The 21,532-nt window shown below is 41.2% G+C and overlaps 1 protein-coding gene across 1 annotated transcript in view; it reads left to right on the top strand.

Annotated features, from left to right (window-relative positions):
- ddx43 (DEAD (Asp-Glu-Ala-Asp) box polypeptide 43) overlaps positions 1-21,532 on the top strand; it is a gene marked incomplete at both ends in the record, with an annotated part of 205,995 nt that overhangs the window by 142,976 nt on the left and 41,487 nt on the right. Inside the window, one exon of the mRNA XM_084321945.1 lies at positions 7,531-7,672. Within this exon, the coding sequence (XP_084178071.1) occupies positions 7,531-7,672 (142 nt within the window). The remainder of the gene's footprint in view (positions 1-7,530; positions 7,673-21,532) is intronic.

Below are 21,532 nucleotides of genomic sequence, written 5' to 3'. Positions count from 1 at the left end.
GTCGCCTAGGTGGCTGAACAAAGGACCCTAGCCTGGGGCCGGTTTCCATAAACTTTGTCAAGTAGCCCCCATAGCACTAACAGACAAGTGGAGCCCGCCAGCAAACACTACTCACCCAACCTGGAACGCACCGCTTCTCACAACAGCGGCATGTCCGACAGTTCAGCTGTGGCCTGACAGGTTTCACCCCAACAAACACAGCAAGGAACTGCAGTTGAGAAGCATGCAGCGGCGTGCTCCCAATACGAAAACCGGTGGAGGGTTTTTAGAATGATCATCATCTTCCAGACACTCCAGTACGAAGACAATATCGCCGTATTTTCTCGAAAATAGTGAGAGAGAAAATAAAGATATGATGTCAACGTATCCTTGTTTCCCAAAGCTGCTCCTAAACCTTTCTTCCATCATGGTGTCAAGTGTGGGGATCTACCGAGGCACTTCTTCCTTGTGGTGAAAGCGAGAAGGAGGAGAGTGGGTGGCCCCACCCCTGCTTATATGGGTAAGCTGATAGGGGTGTGGTCAGACGAATATTGGGATTAAAGGTACATTGTGGTCTTTATTCAGTGCGCGTGCACGTATGCGAGATAGTGCAGAGAGCGATGCCGAGCGAGAGCGATACGATACAGAACTATCGTTCAGGATGTGGGAACGTTATATTTTTTCATTCATACATTGTTGTGTTAATACCGTCTAGAATATAAGTATTTGTTAAGGTTTTCTGCTGTAATTCCAAAAACGAGAGTTATAGGCCCTGACACATATGATAGATTATCGATTGGCGTTTCTTTCCTATACACACTATATTAAAAAATTAAAATGTATATGATCGGTATGCCTCATTACTTTTACCAAACGGTTCGTCCGTTTTGCGAATCTGATTGGCCACTGACGTTTCTGGTCATGTGACATGTGCGCCCCATTCGTGTGACGGCAAGTTCTTTGGACGGTTAAGCTTAGGCGCTCTTTCGAAGTTGGTTAAGGTTAGAGTTTGTCTTCGAGCATGGTGATAGAACGCCAGCCCTGATTCCAAACTCTAACCTTAACCAACTGCGAAAGAGTCGCCTAAGCTTAACCAGTGATAAACTAGGCGTTAGGTCGTTTGCAGGCTGTTCGACGCGGAAATGGGCTAAGACACTGCTCTTCATGCGATTGGGCGCACATGTCGCATGACTAGAAACGTGCGTGGCCAATCAGAGCGCAAAACGGGAACGCGGAAACACAAACCGTTTGGTAAAAGCATAGACGCGATCGGTATATATTATGCTTCATCATGCGTAAAGGAAAGGGGGGGGGGGGTCGTTTATAATTCCTTGATCGTCAGTAACGGCTTTATTTAGTATGGGTTGATATATTGATCAGATGGTTTGCAGTGAAATGAATAAACAATCGGGCTGAAAATAACGTTACTGTCCTCTTACCGTTCGCCGATGAGACTGGAGGAAAAAATCCCAATTATTTGACGCCGATCTCCTAGATCCATTTCCGGTTTGTATGGTGCAATAAACGGCGAAATCATATCGATTATTAAGTTTAGAAAGCGATCCAAACACGGCGTAAGTCGTTCTTTGCGACCAATGTGTTAACAGACAGGTAAGCAAGAATATAAGAAAAATAATAAGAGTATTGTTGAATGAGGCCCAATGTTTTCTGGGTGTTTTTCTTACTTCACATCGGTACTTTTAGAAACCAGCTTTTTGAGTGGAAAATATTACCAAAATCTCTGGAAAAACATCTCACAAACACTATAGACCAGGGGTCGGCAATTAGGTTTGGCCACGGGCCAATTTTTCGCCAAGCCATTGAAGGGCGGGCCAGAACCAAAAACAATGGCTAATTTAATATAATGATAGTGAAAAATGTTTAACTCTTGTCAAAATAAACGAGCTGCATAGGTGGCATAATAAACTGTAAACGACATATACATGCACTGAACATTATACCTTCGTCTTTTTCCATTGTATTATAAAGCGCCTCTCTATCGGTCTATCCTACATTACGCGCGCGCAACCGTCTATCTGATGGCCACGGACCGGTTTTATTTAAAAAAAAAATATTATCTTTTTCCCCCCCTCCTTTTTCCGATTTTTCTCCCATCCCACTGTTAGTCGTTATGCCAATTCCCAACCCCCTTCCTGGTTGTTGCGCACTTCCCCCTACTGTTGGTCCGGGAGGCCGGAGACTGTCTCATGCTTTCCTCCGACGCATGTGCAGCCAGCCGGCAGCCAGCCTGGCAGCGCAGATTCTCACCGGGAGAGTGTAACGTGTGGAAGGTCACACTACCTCCCTCCAGATCCTACCCTCGCTGTGCAGGCGCCCCGACCGAACTGTAGGGGTCACTGTCCACAATGCCCAGGACCCACCCATCAGCTTTCCCACCCCTAACACTGCCAATTGTGTTAGTATGAACGACCAGCCAAGCTGATAGCAACGCCGAGAGCTGGATTCGAACCCAGCGTCTCCAGCGTTGATGGCGAGCGCCTTGCCCACTACACCACCTAGCCGCCTCACGGACCGGTTTAATGTTGAATGTTTAATGTTAAAACTATCGATTTATATGGAATTTGTTAAACGTATCTGTTGTCTTACTTATTATTATACTTATTGAATCTCAAACAAGCCTCGTCTTGTTAAATGAGACAGTCTGGTCTACGGAGGAGACTGGGGCTGACGCATCCAGATTGGGGAATCCCCCGCGATCGATTATTGACACTTCCACTAAATATATTAATCTACCGTACTTTTCGCACTATAAGCCGCACCTGACTATAAGCCGCAGCAACTAAATTGAATGATGTGTACATATACAAGCCGCACTGGACTATAAGCCGCAGGTGTTTTAATGTTTAATTACCATATGTAATTAGCATTGGGACACAATACTGTCGGACAAATAACAAGAATTAACTCATTTACAAGTTGTATTAAGTTTAGCAAATAAGGGAACAGATAAATAAAATGTCAATGCAGTCAAAAAAGCAATATTTCGATTTTTACATTTTCGTGTTTGGTCACGTCGAGTCACATATAAGCCGCACCGTTATATAAGCCGCAGGGTCGAAAAATGGGGAAAAAAAGGTGCGGCTTATAGTTTGAAAAGTATGGTAGCTACTAACTGGGGAGACTGATCAATTACGGATAAAGGAATATAGTGGGACGATCTATTATGATAGTTAACCTTGTTAGATGAGGCTGCACTGGAAATGGAGCTAATGGACTTCCGACTGTCTCGTAATTCAAATACCTATAGCGCCGTCATTGCAGGAGCTTCTTCAAGCACTCTTTTTGTTAAAAGTTTAATTGCATTGTTTTTGCATTGTTTTTAATTGCATTACTGTTCACATACATGTGTGGTGCCGTCAGTCATGAGTAAAGATAAAGCTTGAATGACTTACTGAACTGGTGTTTTTATTTCATGGACTCGTGTTTCCCATTTCAGCACCACGCGCTGTCCACCTCACTTTGAGCAAGCCTATATATACGGTACATTGCACCTAACTGCCTATACCTATTATTCACTCTCAACATGGATAAAACATAAAGTATGCATATAATAAAAATAATATGATGAAAATAAAATAAATATCATATTCTCAAAATAAACTGACGGGCCAATTTCGGCCCGCTGGCCGCCTATTGCCGACCCCTGCTATAGACTGTCGTAAACTGAACAAATGCTATAATATGGCCAACAATTGCCTATAAACAGTACTTACACCGTAGTTTCAAACTGCGCAGGAGATCGCCTGGCTCTAGTAGGGCTGGGCGATATGGCAAAAAATCATATCGCGATAACGATATGATAATGTTATCATATCATTCGATATCGATAATTATCGAAATTGTTATAAGTTAAATTTTTATTTTATTTAAAAAAAATTTAAACAGATGTATGTTTATTTTGCAGCAATTCTTTGTCGTTGCCGCCATCTTTAGTGTTGCATCCCCTCACACTCCAGTTCTCAGGCTGCAGCTGGTTTAAAAGCGAAAGTAAACCGGCTTCTCTGCTGGCTGTGGCTCCAGGGGAGTTGAACAGTTCTGGCTCTGCTTGTTTCTTTTCTATCTTTTGGTGCTTTTTTGGTGGACAAACCACCGCACATGTGCACCGTGACTCGTGACTGGAGTCTAGCTCTGCTAGCACACATAGCCTACTGTGTACAGACGGTTTCAAACTGTATTTTAAATTAATTAGAAAGCAAACAAAATAAATGGACAAGAGAAAAAGAAATCTCAATTTGGTCAGTATTGTCATTTGGACAAGCAAAGCCATTACCGGTACTTTAAGTTGCAGGCAAGAAGTCTGGGGCGCCCCAGTGGCGAACCACATAGCGCCCTCAGCCGCGACCCGGGTTCGATTCCCGAACCCGTCGTTATTTCCCGAATGTCTTCCCCCCACTCTGTCTCCCATTCCTCCTCTGTCTCTCCCTACTGGACTGCCCAGTAGTAATAAAGCGATAAAAACGCCAAAAGAAAATATATAAAAAAAAAAAGACAAGTCTCTGGTTTTATAACTGCCCTGTTGCAGGTCACAAAGAAATTAAATTAAAAAAATCGATTTTTTCCCCCCGATATCGACTATTTAAATATATCACGATATTTACCGTTATATTGCCCAGCCCTAGGCTCTAGATGGCGTCAATGTCTATGGTTAAGTAGCAAGTTAGTTGATGATAATAAACATTTAACTTCATTAGCTGAAGTATTCTAAAATCATTTAAGCCATTCCCTGTGTGTGTGTGTGCGTCTCATATCTGGTCTTTGGAAATACCAGATGATATCAGAGGAGTTTGATTAGAGCCATATGAAATCCGTTTTATTATTTTCCAAATTCCATTAAATTTTTTCCCAAATTCTGTTTTTTTCCGTTTTAATATTTCAGAATTTAGTATTTTGCTTTTTATGCTCATTTTACCATCAGAAATAGTGTCTAATAAGTGGGAATGAATAAATGTCCACAATTGAATAAGAAATAACAGTCCATTTAATGTTTTTAAGTGCTGCAACTCAGAAATACAGTTCAATTTTACAAGTTTTTTTTAAATAATATTGTGACAAAATAAAAATGCGCACAAAATAAAAATACACATTTCAAGTGTAAACAATAGATACAGCTAGCTACTACTGACATTATCACAATGACAATGTCGGTAGCCTAGCTATATCTATTATATTGTGATAAAATATAGTAATGCATAATTTAGGCACCTTTAGTTTATTTCGTTTATAAAGGACTGTGTACTGACAATCATTTACTTTAAACAACTGGATGGGTGCACCAGATTTAGCAAGAAGCTATCATTTCCATCTATAGTCCTATGTACTGTAACGTTACATAGCTATTTAAGTTTATTTCGTTTATAAAGGACAGTGTGTACTGACAATCATGTGCATTAAACAAATGGATGGGTACCAGATTTAGCAAGAAGCTATCATTTCCATCTATAGTCCTATGTACTGTAAGGTTACATAGCTATTTAAGTTTATTTCGTTTATAAAGGACAGTTTGTACTGACAATCATTTGCATTAAACAAATGGATGGGTGTACCAGATTTAGCAAGAAGCTATCATTTCCATCTATAGTCCTATGTACTGTAACGTTACATTTAATCACAATAGTGTCACGTGTTTTGGCGGGTCCAGTCCACGGTACGTTGACGGAATTAGCAAACCACATCATCGCCGGAGGCATAAAAGTCATTAGGATACTGCTCTGCTCTGAATTTAGGGCTTCTTGACGACGTTAACACCGAAGCAGCCAGACGGCAGACGCTTGGACACTGCTGTGTGTTGTGTGTAACACGCAGCGGTCCCCGGTCATGTTTGCTTTGCACCAAACGTTCCATCTCCACCCGAAAACGGAATTTCAGATTGCCAGATAATGTTGATATTTAAACATTAAAAGAATTATAATACAAAATAAATGTACATCAATTTAGTATTTTCATGGAACATAAAAAAAAGTGTTGTAGGAATGTTTTGGGAGAGGGAGGTATGGAGGGTTTTTAGATTGTGCATTGTGAAGTTTAGACTTCAGAGAGAGAGTAAAGTACAGAAAAAAGGTACCGTTGGGTACCGGTATCGATTCCCAGGTAAAAAGAAACATTTTGAGGCTCGGTGTCCCGAGCAGACCCAGCGCGTAGGCCAGATGCAAGCCGTATTTTACAATAAACCTCCATTGGGCTTTAAAAAATATATATAATAATGGCAAATTTAATCGTAATCGCAATATCTGTCAGAAAAATCGCAATTAGATTATTTTCCAAAATAGTGCAGCCCTACTCTAACTCTCCCTCAGTGTGTGTATATATGGAGGAGGGGACCGGAGAGGACTCTCACTCTCAATTCAATTCCATTCAAATGGGCTTTATTGACATGGGAAACATACGTTTACATTGCCAAAGCCAAACAAAACAAAACAATCAAACAGAGAAAACTAAAGAAATCAGTACATTACAGACGGAATTTCTTGTACAGTCTTTATGGTGGTTGCATTCCGTTGGATGTCCTTTTCTTGTCACAGCAGCTCACAAATCTTGCTGCTGTGTTTGCACATTCTTGTATTTCTCCCAGTAGGTATGGGAGTTTTGAGTTATTGTCCATGTTTTCAAAGTCTCTTTGGGTGTTTGCAATTTGTGGGAAGTATATGTCTCATGTCTTGGTATAGTGGGCAGGTTGTTAAGAAGTGGAGCTCGGTTTCCACCTCATCTTGTGTGCAGTGGGTGCATAGTCTGTCTTCGCTTGGGAGCCAGGTCTGCCTATGGCGGCCTTTCTCAATGGCTAGGCTGTGCTCGCTGAGTCTGTACCTAGTCAAGTATCTTCTTAGTTTTGGGTCAGTCACAGTGCTCAGGTATTCTGCCACTGTGTACTCTCTGTTTAGGGCTAAATAGCATTTCAATTTGCTCTGGTTTTGGGTTGTTTCTTTCCAATGTGTCAGATAGTTTTCTTTTTGTTTTCTTATAATTTGATTTAGTCCAGTGTGGTTTCTGTCTGGTGGCTCTGCTTGTGTTTGTGAGCAGAGTCCAAGAACCATCTGGCTGAGTGGGCATCTATCGATGGTCTCTCTGTGGGTGAGGGCTATGTTGTGGAGTGTCTGGGTCGCTTTCTTTTAGGTGATTGTGGAATTTGAATGCTCTTTTTTGAATTTTGATGATTAGTGGGTATCTTCCTAGTTCTGCTCTGCATGCATTATTTGGCATTTTCCGTTGGGTGCGGAGAATGGATTTGCAAAATTCTGCACACTCTCTCTCTCCCTCTCTGTGTATATATGGAGGAGGGGACCGGAGAGGACTCTCACTCTCTCTCTCTCCCCCTCAGTGTGTGTATATATGGACAGGGGACTGGAGAGGACTCTCACTCACTCTCCCTCTCTCTCTGTGTATATATGGAGAGGGGACTGGAGAGGACTCTCACTCACTCTCTCTCTCACTCTTTCTCTCTCTCTCTCTCTCTCTCTTTCTCTCTCTCTCTCTCTCACACTCTCTCTCTCTCTCTCTCCTCTCTCCTCTCTCTCTCTATCTCTCCCCCCCCCTCAGTGTGTGTATATATGGAGGAGGGGACCGGAGAGGTCAGATCAACCTGGTGAAGCGTGGGGTGGACATTGTGATCGCTACACCAGGCCGCTTGAATGATCTACAGATGAACGACCTCATCAATCTGCGTTCCATCACCTACTTGGTGAGCTGTTTGTGTGGGGGGTGGGCAAAATCAGTTTGTATGTGTGCGAGAGAGAGCGTGTACACATTACATAAAAAAAATGTATCCCATGATAGGCCCACGTTAATTGTGATTTGCAAATTTAAAATGATGTTGCAAAATGCATCTGTAGGCCCTGCAGTCCTAAAGAAAAGCATGAAAAGAGGAGTCTTCAATAATGGTGATCTATTTTTTGAATACATTTGTGACCGCGACCAGCGATTGTGACCACATGTCTCAACGTAATTTTCCAGATTTACCATATTCTGAAAGTACAGAATGTACACTACACTTTCAAATTATGTGTCATACGTTGAAATCAGAATTTTTTTGAAGAAGTGCTCATTTGAGTCTTTTAAAACCTCTTTATTTCTTAGTGCGTCAAGCTGAGATAACGGCTCTCTAACATAGTCTAGAATTGAACACCTCTGCAGGTCTGTCCTGGGCGTGAACAATAGGGAGGTGTAGTGGTTACGTCATTGTTGTTTCCGGTTGGTCCACCTTGCTTCAAATCGCAATGTATTTCCCCATTGCCCATTTCTAAATCGTCTCGTTTAAAACAAAACATTTGCATGGTGTACCTTTCTGTGCGTATTCATCCACAATCTATAGCTCAACATGAAAATATTAGCAATTAATCGTAAAATAATTACATATTTTATTTCAACCAAAAATGCTTAACCTCTTAACACATTCCCTGCCATAACTTATATCCATCAATATAGCCAGTCTGCCACCACTGTAAGCTATGGAGATGTTCACCTTCTTTGCAGGGCTAATACCTTCATAATAGAAAACAATGTGTTGTCATCCAAGGGTTCAAATCGGATACAATGGTCCAAGAACGTGGTGTGCCGCAAGGTTCAACCCTTGGTCCACTTCTTTTTTCAATATTTATAAATAATATACCTTCTGTTTGTTCTGATTGCAGCGTTCATCTTTATGCAGATTATAGTGTTGTATACATCCAAAAATAATGTAGCACAGATTCAATCAGCCTTACAATATGACTTTAAGACACTACAGAAATGGCTTGCTGAAAATAAACTAATAATAAACAAAACCAAATCGCACTTTATGATTTTTGGTACTCGGAAAAGACTGAAGGCAACCGAATCTAAGGCATGCGTTATCTTATGTGCCGATAATACACCTCTGCATAAAGCTGAACGCATCAAGTATTTGGGAGTATGGCTTGACCCCAAACTCTCATTCAATTTCCATATTACCTCTACTGTTATTAAAATGAATCGCAGCATTGGAGCCCTTTATAGAGCTAGACATTGTTTTTCCTTCACTGTTAGAAAGAGACTTGCACAACAACTTATTTTGCCATTAATGGACTATGCTGATGTTGTCTATCAAGCTGCCTCCAAAACCCATTTATCACCTCTAAATGTGGCTTACAATAGACTATGCAGATTTGTTCTTGACTGTCCGTTCACAACCCACCATTGCACTATGTATCAAACCTTAGACTGGCCTTCTCCTACTTTAAGAAGACAGAGACATTGACTGCAATTGATTTTCAAATGTATCCATTCTGACTATCCTGCTTATCTGAAACAGTTGATGGTCCCTTTCTCTTGCACTTATCGTCTAAGACACTGTACAGTATTTTTTCACAGTTTCTCCATTTTCAAAAGCAATGGCCAAGAAGTCTTTCATGTTCAAAGCCCCTTCGGACTGGAACAATCTTCCGGTGACCATTCGATCCATATCTTCATTTTACCTCTTTAAAAATGCTCTTTAGGGGGGGCAGGTGGCGCACAGAGATTACGTTCGTCACCAACACCGGGAGACACTAGGATTCGCCTGTTCGAATCCAGCTCCCGGCGTTGCTATCAGCTTGGCTGGCCTCTCACACTGATACAATTGGCTGTATCAGGGGGTGGGAAAGCTGAAGGGTGTGTCCTGGGCGTTGTGGACAGCGACCCCTACAGTTCGGTCGGGGCGCCTGCTCAGCGAGGGTTGGAACTGAGGAAAGATAGTGTGCCCTCCCACACGCTACACTCTCCCCGGTGAGAACCTGCGCGGCCAGGTTGGCCTGCCCCAGGCTGCACATGCGTCGGAGGAAAGCATGTGACAGTCTCCGGTCTCCCGGACCAACAGTAGGGGAAAGTACGCAACAACCAGGAAGGGTGGGATGGGAGAAAAATCTGGAAAAAGGAGGGGAAGAAAGATAAAAAAAAAAAAAAAATGCTCTCTGTTCTAATTTGATAGTCAAGTGTACATGCTTCCTTGGTGGGGCTCCTGCGCTGGTGAGGGGACGTGGGGCACAGCCGTCCTTTATGCGGGTGTTACGGGTTAGCTAGTTGGCTCTACTCCTATTTTTAGGCAGGGGGGGCCGATGGGTTGATTTGGGCGCCCATTGGGCGGGTTGATTGCTCCTCTTCTCCTGCCAGTCCTGGAGCTCAATTTCTATTACATCCTGTATTATACTCACCCTTTGAATGTTTTGTTGGGCCTTTCTCGCGGCGGCTGCCTGGCGGTGTCATCGCAGGGTAAGCATATTTGTTTGCCCTGCGGTGGCAACGTCATGTGACTGCCGTGGAGTGGGCCTCTTATGATGGAGATTGAGACATATCCTCTTATCCTCTTATAATGAGACATATCCTCTTACAATGTGTACTTGTTCTGTTGTGTTTTTGTATGTCCTGTATTTATTTAATTTTTGTTGTTGTTGTGAAAACGAGATACTGTATCTCAATGTGGTTTTCCCAATAAAAGAATTTCAATATAACTTTTTAAATTGTATTGCTAAATTGACATTACTATGGCCCATTCAACATCGATTATCTATCGTTCAGGATGTAGGAACGTTATACTTTTTCTTTCATACATTGTTGTGTTAATACTGTCTAGAATATAAGTATGTTTTTATCGTTTTCTGCAGTAATTCCTAGAACGTGAGTTATAGGCCTAAACGCATATATATAGATTATCGATTGTCGCTTATTCCCTAGACACGCTATATAAAAAAATTCAACTGTATATGATCGTATACGTTATGCGTCATCATGCGCGGAGGAAAGGGGGGGGGGGTCGTTTATAATTCCGTGATCGTCAGTAAATGCTTTATGTAGTATGCAGGGCTCTACGCTAACCTTTTTCACTAGGGGCACAGGTGCTCCTAAATGAAAAAATTTAGGAGCACACAAAGAAATTTAGGAGCACCCAAAAATATTTAGGAGCACAGTGAAAATATGTCAAGTAACAGAGTTTTTATTTTTTTCAAAAATAAATGTATATTTGTACTGTGCGTGCATGTGCAAACGGGACACATCTGTGCAATAGCCCATACCACCAAAGTCACTGGCCCACTGTGCGTGTGTGTATCATCTGCATGTGCAAACGGGAATGGGACAGACATTTGAACTATTAATTAAGTGATTAATGCCTACTATGGCAAAGTTGTAGCCAACAACTAGGCCTAATAAGAAAAGCAGTGACATTGAACAAAAAGGAGACACTGGCTTTACAACCAGGGCCATCAGTAGAGGGGGGAGCTAGTGTTGCTCTTTTAGAAAAATAATCCTTTCAGGGTTGCCTATTGAAATACTGTACACCTCCAGTACAGTAGTTTGCGTGTCAGGTAGACCATTGATTGACAGTCGATTCTGCCAATTACGACGTCACACCGTTGCACTCTGGCCCCCGGCGCTGCAGCTGGTCCCTATTGCCACACCGCTTGCACTCTGGCCGTCCGGCGCTACAGCTGGACCCATTGCCCACCTCTGCGGTTGATAACGCTAGCCAAGTTAGCTGTACACACATACACAGTGGGCCAGTTGTAGGGGTGTAACAATGCATCGATCCTACTTTGCAATATTTACAAAACATGACATTGTTTTCGAACTCTAGCCATGGGGAAATGTTTAGCCAATTCACGTTAAATTTGTATGTCTTCCCTCCGGCTCCAGTGGGTGTAGCTTCGCTATCTACAGTGGCTACATTGGGTGCTACAGTGGGTGTAGCCTCGCTAGCTTGGCCAACTTCGCTAGCATGCTGGCTAGCGTCAGTATCTTGGTTAACGTTAACCATCACCTCTGTAACATGAGCTGCCTCGCCTGACTTCTCATTCTCCGGTATCTTTCGCTCAAAATAAAAATGAATGGGCTTCGACATGGCTGTATTATTGTTTGACTCGGACAGTGACGCAGCCGCTGATCATTACTTTCGGTTTCCAGTCGCGTGACCACAGGAAACTACTGTGATTGGAACGTTTATGCGGCTGTGAACTGTGGGACTTGTAGTTTTTTAACGATTCTCGCAGCGGAGAAAAAAAAGGACGAATGAGAGGCTGTACTCTGCACTCGCTGGCCCCACTCGCACACCGTGCGAGTACTTGATTTTGCATGTTCGCACGCACATATTTTTAGGGGCATATGCGAGCAATATGGTCGCACTGTAGAGCCCTGGTATGGGTGATATATTGATCAGATCGGTTTGCAGTGAAATGAATAAACAATTGGGCTGAAAATAACGTTAGTGTCCCCTTACCGTTCGCCGATGAGACTGGCGGTGAAATATCCCAAGTATAGGACGTCGATCGCCTAGGTCCATTTCCGGTTTGTATGTCGCAATAAATGCCGAAATCATATCGATTATTAAGTTTATAAAGCGATCGGTATGTACTATAGTGCAGGGATTAAAGCAAAAAAATCTCCTGACTGAACTTTTTTTCAGGCCAAGTCTATTCTTATTTTAACCTCCACTGTATTTTTTTTTTAATAGCGTTAGCGTTTTAAGGGGGCCTACTTGTAGAGCTACTGTCCTGACTGACTATAGACCCTACTGTTGTGGTTGTTGTGCCAGGCAGGGAGGCTGTGTGCTGGAGAGCGTGAATGCAAGTCTTGTGGCTAGCTTCTGATTGATGGCGAGCTAGCACCCTTTTCCCATTACTTTGAACCATGAACTAAAAGGCTTGCTATCATACAAACAAGGGACTAAACACGTTTCGCAATTATGCCACAACAATGTGGAACGCCCTACCCACAGCCGTAATTTTTTTTTAAATCCTCAGTGTTTCCCACAGGATTCAGTGAGACTGTGGTGGTGGGTGAACCTCTGCCCCTCCAGAGGGGTCCGGGGTAGGGCTGGGCGATATGACGATATTATATAAATATCGGGTACAGTTCATTAACGATACACTTTTTCAACGTATCGTGGATATCGTGATGTTTTGCCCAAGAGGATTGTGTCGCGTCAATCTGGTCCACACGTTACTCGTTCATATCTCAGCCTGTGCTGAGATATGCCCATTCCGCGGTCTGTTAATAAAGTTTTCAATCAGACAGATGTATGGAAAGGCTTTTATTATAACATTCGTTGTAGTAAAATCATTATGCCTCATTTAGTCATCCCGTGAAGCACTGGTCTCCTACTCGACGGCCGCGGGGAGCTAACGTTATAGTAGCTTTGTTGACGTTGTTCAGCACACGGGACATTCAGGAAGTCAAAAAATAATAACGCTTGCCGATTGGTGCTAAGAACAGCAGGGCTGGTGCAAGCGGTGTGACGTCATTGGCAGACTCGACTGTCAATCAAAATGATTATGTTTCCGTCAGAATGAATGAATGAAAACTGTATTAAAAGGTTGCAGAATGGGTACAATACAGTACAGGAGGATGAAGACCAGAAAAAGACTTTCGGCTTTTTTACATAAGGGTCCTCCATTTTCAATTCATCAAAACATTTAGAGACATACATATATACAGTAGTTTCATAAAAATGCTAAAATGCTATTTATTTATTTATTTATTTATTGATTGATTGATTTAAAACTTTAACATATTGCAGAATGGGTACAGTACAGCTCAATACATACAATTGTTAAGGGGATGCAGACCAGAGAAAGACTTTAGTCTTGTTTACATCAGGGTCCCCCATTTTCAATTCATCATATTTCATATCTAAATCATATAATATCTCATATGCAATATATAATCTAATAATCTAAATCTAATATAAAAATGCTAAATGCATGGGTATTTTATTTTGTCTTTAATGTTAGCTTGCAAACTCAAATACTGTCTTGGTAAGCCTCATAATGAATTGTTTGGGGTAAAAAAGAAAAACATCGTGATGTGTATCGTGTATCGCCGAAAGGTCAGAAAATATCGTGATATCATATTTAGGCCATATCGCCCAGCCCTAGTCCGGGGGCATGCTCCCTTGGATTCAATTTTAAAATTAAGAGGCTAGATCTATGATGATCTTTGTGCTCAAAACACAAAATCGACTAGACACTAGAGCAGGGGGGCCAACCAGTCAGATACTAAGAGCCACAAAAATTACTGTGGTACCACAAAGAGCCACACCATATACCAGCGTTTCTCAACCTTTTTTTTCAGTCACGGCACCCTTCATGTGTTTATAGGTCTCACCCTCTGGCCTCTGAAGTTGCTAATTTCTTTTTTATTTGGTCCTCACAGGGTTAAAAGTACCCTGTAAGACCCACGGTTGCAAAATTACAAAATCACTTTTATCCATTTAAAAAAATAATGTTTTATTTAAAAAATGTTAAAGGGGAACTATTTTACTATTTCTTTCACTATTTGGGCACTTTTACACAATTCCTGTGAGTCTATGGAACACCTAGGTTTTTTTTCAAAAAAAGATAATTCATTGTTTTGTATTTCTAATCAAGTACTCAAAAACCGCATTTTTCTACCTCAAGATCTTAAGCCGTTTTGAGGCTGGGCTCCAACCACTGTGTGGCCTGGTGCCAACTGCCACATCAACTGCCACATTATTATGCAGCTGAGAAATCTCTGACATCACAGATATGACTCAGTTCAGTGAGGGTGAATATTGTGAGAGGAGAATTGGAAGAATGCGCCAATATGAGAATTAGAGACATAGATCCTATTAATATAAGTCCACATAGCTAAGAAACAATGGTAAACACTGAAAAAGGCCATTTATAAGATAGTTCCCCTTTAAGCACATGTATAGTCAATTGGTCCTGTTGTTCAGCCTCACAATGCTATTTGATAGTAAATGTGTTTACCGTAATTCCTCTAATAGTAACCCCGGCTTGTATTTGTTTCAACTGTAGCGGGTACCAGGCTTGTATTAGGAGGAGGCATGTATAAAAGTGAGGCCTATATTTCTAATTTTCAAACCGATCATAATGAATAAATCAACATTTTGTGTCAGTTTGAACCCAGTAAAATGTAATGGGTTCATTTATTGAAACCAAGTACTGTATGAAATAGTAAACAGTGCAATTACAGGTGGTCACTGGTCATTTCAACATTTTCAACGTGAAATCAAGTAACTAGCTCAGTATGCAGCTCAGTATATTAGTAACCCGGCTTGTATTAGGAGGTCGGCTTATAATTGCTTAGCTCAAGAGCGCACCCGGCCATTAATAGAGACCCGGCTTGTATTTGAATACCGGTTACTATTGGAGGAATTACGGTATATGTCCCACTCTCTGGCCTCTGAAGTTGCTAATGTCTTTTTAATTTGGGCCTCACAGGGTTAACCTCTTAAGCCTGAGATATACAGTAAAAGTGTATATTTTCAGCATTACGTTTGTTCATTATTAGTGAAATATAAGATTATAGAAATCTCAGGGCATTGAGTCGGAAACCGGCGCATATTGACAGGAGGAAGTGGCACATCCAAAAGTGAGTGTAGTCTTTTGAAGGAAGAGACTCTGGGCTTTCAAATTTAGAAAAACTACCCTACCCAGCTCACACCAGCCCCTGTCAATCATCTGACTTCTGGATTAACTTTTTTATTTCTCTTATTTTTTGGGATTATCTCCCACAAACCTGAACGTTATTGCCATAAAACAGAACGCAGTTAGTTTCTCTACCTTTCTGTGAACGTCTTGCAAAAAACGGTGTTGCAATATGATGAAAAATGGTGGATACATTTACATTATAAAAAAGATGGCAGAATTCAGTACTGTATCTACAAAACCTTCTGTTTAATCATCTCCCCTTTATTCATTTGCTTAGATTTTTCAGGTCTGGTCAATTTTAGCATAGTGTTATTCACAGTCAAAGATAATTTTTTTTTTAAATAGAATTGATATTCTCCTTTGGTTCATTACAATTTACTCAAGCCTAGTAACAGACACACAGTAACAGTGGCACGGTGGTGTAGTGGTTAACACTGTCGCCTCACAGCAAGAAGGTCCAGGGTTCGATTCCCGCTTGGGGACCAGGTTTCCATGATGCCAGTTACCCAGGTGGGGTATCTTCCAGGCCTTTCTGTGTGGAGTTTGCATGTTCTCCCCGTGCTCGCAAGGGTTTCCCCCCCGATAAGATAAACCCAATGGAAAAACATGCACAACAACAAGATCGCTAACGCTGTGGCGTCCTTGACGAAGACGGACAGGAGCATTTGGATTGGTCCCCTGGCGCGGCTCACGTTGCGCCTGTCTGCTCCCGGCTGCCCTTGGGGGGGAAGGACGACGGGATGGGTTAATCGCAGAGACGAATCGCATACATGCATCGCATGCATGCCGATTAATGACCTCTGAGCAGGTCCTAAATTATTATTATTATTATTATACTATTTCTGACACTGATCCATATATGTCCCTAGATTCAGATACCAAGAACATGCAAATGGACCATTTACATTTTTTGTAAATGTTTATTCTACGTCCTTATGGAATGAGTGACATAAAAAAAAAAAAAAATTATGGATGGAAGAGCCGCACATTGACGGGCAAAGAGCCGCATGCGGCTCGCGAGCCGCGGGTTGGCCACCCCTGCACTAGAGCATACATTTGAGCCATCAAAGTAATTAAGCAAAAGTGGTTGCCTGTGTTGAACTAGAAGAAAAAATAATAGACTGGATTACTATTACGACTACTACCAGTGCCAATACTACTGATACATCCCTATTGGCAAACTTTATATAAAAAAATTAAAAAAGTAATTTTTTTTTTTTTTTTTTAACACTTTGGTTGCCTAAGGTTAAATTAATGATATACCATAGATTGCCAGCGCTATTTGTCTATGGAGAAAGTCCCCTTCTTTGCAGGGCTATAACTTTTTAAATTCTATTGCTACATTGCCATTATTAGGGCCCATTCAAAGTCCTATATGTATTGTTCATTGTGTAGCAACGTTAAACTTTTTCATTCACATATTCATAGTAAAGTATGGTCTAATGTATAAGTATGTTTTCATCTCTTTCTGCAGCTTTCTCCAGAACGTGATATATAGCCCCAAATGCATTATATTGATGATGAAATACAGTTTGATGGCAATCGGGGCGATATAAAAAATTCCAACTAGACGTACTTCTAGAAGTTACTACACGTCATCTGATGTTGACCGGATGGGCGAGGGGGCGTTTATAATTCCGTGGGCAGCGTTATACCAATCATCTAATGTGGGTCAAATGTTCATCATAGCAGTTAGTGTCGAACACGGTAATATTACACGCTAAAACTCACCCCAGTCTCCGCGGGCCGTTGGGCGATCAGCGTGGGGTAGACAGTTTTCCATTATGGGATGTTGAAATAGTCGGTCCATTTCCAGGTTGTATAATAATATATACGTCCAAATCATGTTGTTTTTTCGAGTTATTTGCAGCGATCGATGTTCACTGTGTGAAGACGGAGTCTCTCTAACATTAGCGAGTGCCCGGACCCCATATGGAGTGAGTCCTACCGGGTTAAAGGTTGACATCCGGTTTCGATCTGCCGATCGGCCACCAGATGGCGGTCTTGAACCGCTAGAGGATTGAGAGGAGATCACACTTGTGTCTCAGGCCAGCGGAGGGACATTATGGATCAGATCGCAGATTTTTGAAATATTGATATAAAGACGACGTAAAGCGTCCCCCGGCAACTTTAGCATCGCCAGCAAAGACGTCTAAAGACGCCCCCTGGCAGTCAAAGTGTTAATATACATTAAAATATTATATAAATATAATCAAATAGACGGAAATCCGTCTTGAGACGGAACACTTTAATGCCTGTATAGTGTCTGTAGGGAGCCTTGCGACAATGTCTGACGGCCGGCTGAATTTAATCGACGCACACCTCCAGCTTCCTGTTGTTCGAGTGTAACTCGCCCGACCATCCACCAGGCGGCGGTATTGAGCCGTCGTTGTATTGAGCCGTAGGGTCCAGCTGCAACGCCGGAGGTGTATATATGAATTATGAATGCCATGGCGATAATAATTAATAATTAATATCGCTGTACAGCGTGGTCTGGCGGTCAAAGCATGGCGGGCAATAACGTGTTACAGCGTGAATGGCGGTGGATGTGTTAAGCCTGGAGCCCTATTTTCTATTTTGAAAATCCGCCTAAAATATATACCTAAGTAAATGGAATATTGCTCCACTTCTACAAGGTCCATTTGCATATTCTTGGTATCTAGGGACATATATGGACCTCAGTGAATGTATTCCCAGTGTCAGAAATATTGTGTCTATTACTAGGCTTGCTTAAATTGTGATGAAACAAAGGAGAATATGAATTATGATTTTTCTTTGCATTTTTGACAGTGAATAACACCATGCTAAAAATGACCAGACATAAGAAACGGCCACTGATCTCGTTCAGTACCTTCTTGAGATCATGTGTACAAGAAATCTAAGGAAATTAATAAAGGGAAGATGATTAAACAGAAGTTTTTGTAGATACAGTACTGAATTCTGCCATCCGGACCCATGCAATTTGAAATATTATTATAGAATAACAGGCTTATAAATTACCTTATTATAGCCAATTCGCACATTTATGGATTGTGCCAAATCTTATATTTCAAAGTTAAATTTGGATTTAGTATCACCAGGCATGCATAAGAACAGATAATGAAATCTACTGTATGTACAGTAGCTTTTTAATTTGACAGGGTGCCACAATTTTGAAACTAATTTCAAATATAATTGTTGCTACATGCTAGAAATAGGGGAGACAAACTAACTGCGCTCCCATATATGCCAATAACGTTACGTTTTGTGGTTTATTATCCAGAGTAATAAGAGATATTAAAAAAATGCATACAGAAGTAATTTGCTTGAAACCCCATAGAGGCCTTTGGGAAGTGTCGTTCCAAGAAATTCCAACGCTCATCGAAAGCTCTTTGTCCTCTTCAAAATGGATGCAAAAAAACTACAATTCTCAACGAATTTTTTTTCCAAAATGGTCGGCTTTCGCGACCAAAACAATAGTAAAACGAAAATCTATCTAACACTTTAACCCATTGGCAGAGGTGCGTTCCTCATATCAACACTGATTGCATGTGCGCTCCCGCACGCGCATAAATGTTACCTCGCGCACATGTATAATAATAAACTTTATTTGTATAGCCTTTCATACAGAAACTGCAGCTCAAAGTGCTTCACAACAGAAAAAAGACAGGCATAAAATGAGCACATAAAGTGCAGACATATAAAATCACAGTTTTTTACATTAGGATCTAACATCCCAACAGGCCACCTTGTTTGATTCAGTTTTAAATAAACAATAATAAAAAGCCACTGTGTAGTGTGGTAGACACAGCTCCCTGCCCCCTCCCCTCAGGTTTGGTGTGAACGATGGTCTGATTCAGGCAGAGCAGAGTCATAGAATATGGCTCTGAGGCAGAGCACCGTTTACACCTGTGAATGTGATTGCCATGAAATGGGTTGCATCCCATCCCTAGAGGCAATTAGTCTCATTGTCTCACAAAACAAACGGACGTAGTTGAAGACAGTAGTAGACACCGGCCTAACGAGCGGCTATTGTTATGATAATGAGTAGGTAGCGCCGGCAGGCAGGTAAACGACGCAGAGAGTCGAGTGCAGCGCGGTCTTGAGTGCATGCGCGCACACATCCGTGCATGTGCGTGCACGCGCTTCTGCTCAAATCTTTGAGTGCAATCCCGTCCCATGAAGAACGCATCCCTGCCTATTGGTAAACTAACGTATTTATGATGATATACATTATAACTGCTGTTGTGACATGGTTATGATGTTTATACTTGAATATGTTTGAAAAATAAAACTATACTTTTGTCAGACAGTCTAGACAGATTGATTTATGACATGATGTAATTTGCGGTCCGCCGATGGACCGCACGGGTGGAAGAGGTTAACATGATTGAGTTTGACTGAAAATCGCAGGTCTGAATGGCAATGGGGCTAACGCAGGGGTCGGCAACCTGCGGCTCTGAGGCCGCATGCAGCTCTTTAGCCAATCAGCTGCGGCTCCCTGGCCCAAAAGAAATTAAAAAAAAAAAAAAAATCTTATTTTGGAGATCGATGTCATACTGTGACACTGAAATGAAAAAATATTTCATCAACTAAGATATTTAGTCAACAAAAGGCTTACCTGTATGCCTGATATGTGGTGCGAAATTTGCGAACAACGAAACATTTTTATTTTATAGATTTTCCACAAATAAGGGAAGGACTTGTAATGGGAATTATTAAAGGACAAACGATGAGCCGTTTACATTAATCATACTGAGTCATTATTAATAATAATAAGAAGGTTTATTTAATAAAGAAAGTCATGACAGCGTGGCCACGCTGCCAGGCCAGTCACCCGCCAGAGACAGACATGTTTACCCCCTAGCGTCTGACAGGGACTGACCTAGAGCCTTGGTCAGACATACAATTGAATACATGAAATGACGTAGAAGAAAACAAAATGGCTGGTTAGAGAAATTAATAATACGACTACGTTATGGCTAAGCCTGGAAGGAAAACAGCGCTCCATCTTACAGTTCCCATGACCTTGGGTTCTGGCTCTATGGCTGGTAGAAACAGCAACTTCGTTATGACAAAGAAAATGATAGAGTATCTTAAAGAGACATACACACATTAACCAGTAAATCTGGTCGGAGTGAAACTCAAGCTGTATGACATGATAAAACAACAGATATATAAGAACATGATAATATATTTCCACGACAGACTCTAATAGAGCTGCATAGTTCAGGGTTTTATTTCAAAGTAGGTCTACAGATGCCAGTGTTTTTTTCTCCTTTTCTGTGTTTTATTTTAAAGTAGGTCTACACATGGTAGTCTTTTTTCAAAGTGGACTACTTTTTATTTGATAAATGTTCCACAAATAAGGGAAGGACTCAAATATACCTTAATAGTTCAGGGTTTTATTTCAAAGTCGGTCTACAGACACCAGTGTTTTGTCTCCTCTTCTGTGTTTTATTTAAAAATAGGTCTACACAACCAGTATTTTTTCTCCTTCATAAGAGTTTGAGGTTTTCCTTTGTTATAACAGGTAAAAACGGCAATAAAAAGTCAAATGTTATTTTTGTTGCTTTATAATCCCATTAATGCAACAAACTGTGTTATAAAGTATAATAAATCGCAAATTACTTTGGGTATGCAATTGTCAGGCGTTTTATGCTAAATGTGGGGTATGCTTGGGGATATATAAAATGTTATACACTTATCTTCATTTGAAGGGTAAATAGGTTGTGCGGCTCCCTGAGCATTTTATTTTGTGGGACTGGGGAAAAGTGTCTATTTTGATAGTAAAGGTTGCTGACCCCTGGGCTAACGTTAGCTAAACTGCAAACACTGGTTTCTACTTTCAAGTTTCAAGTTTCTTTAATAGTTGTCATACAGAAGTACAGAATACTTTCATACAAAATGCTTCTTACTGTTACGCTCCAGAGACTGTGCTAGACAAGATAGTATCAAATAACATAGTATAGCATGTAATTTAGAAGAAGAAAATGAGGTCACAGTGTTCGGTATAGACATATGTACAATGTTCTGAGTTACCATATAATATACAATACTATGCAGTGTACTAATGTACAGTACTATCTAGTGCAAAGCAGAAATGGGATGAGGTACAATTTAGGTACAATTTACAGTAAGGTGTACGAGTTGTAGTGCAATCC

This window comes from Notolepis coatsorum (genome assembly GCF_963971535.1).
Source record: "Notolepis coatsorum genome assembly, chromosome: 9".
Lineage (NCBI taxonomy): Eukaryota > Metazoa > Chordata > Actinopteri > Aulopiformes > Paralepididae > Notolepis > Notolepis coatsorum.
This window is presented reverse-complemented; position numbering and strand designations above follow the sequence as displayed.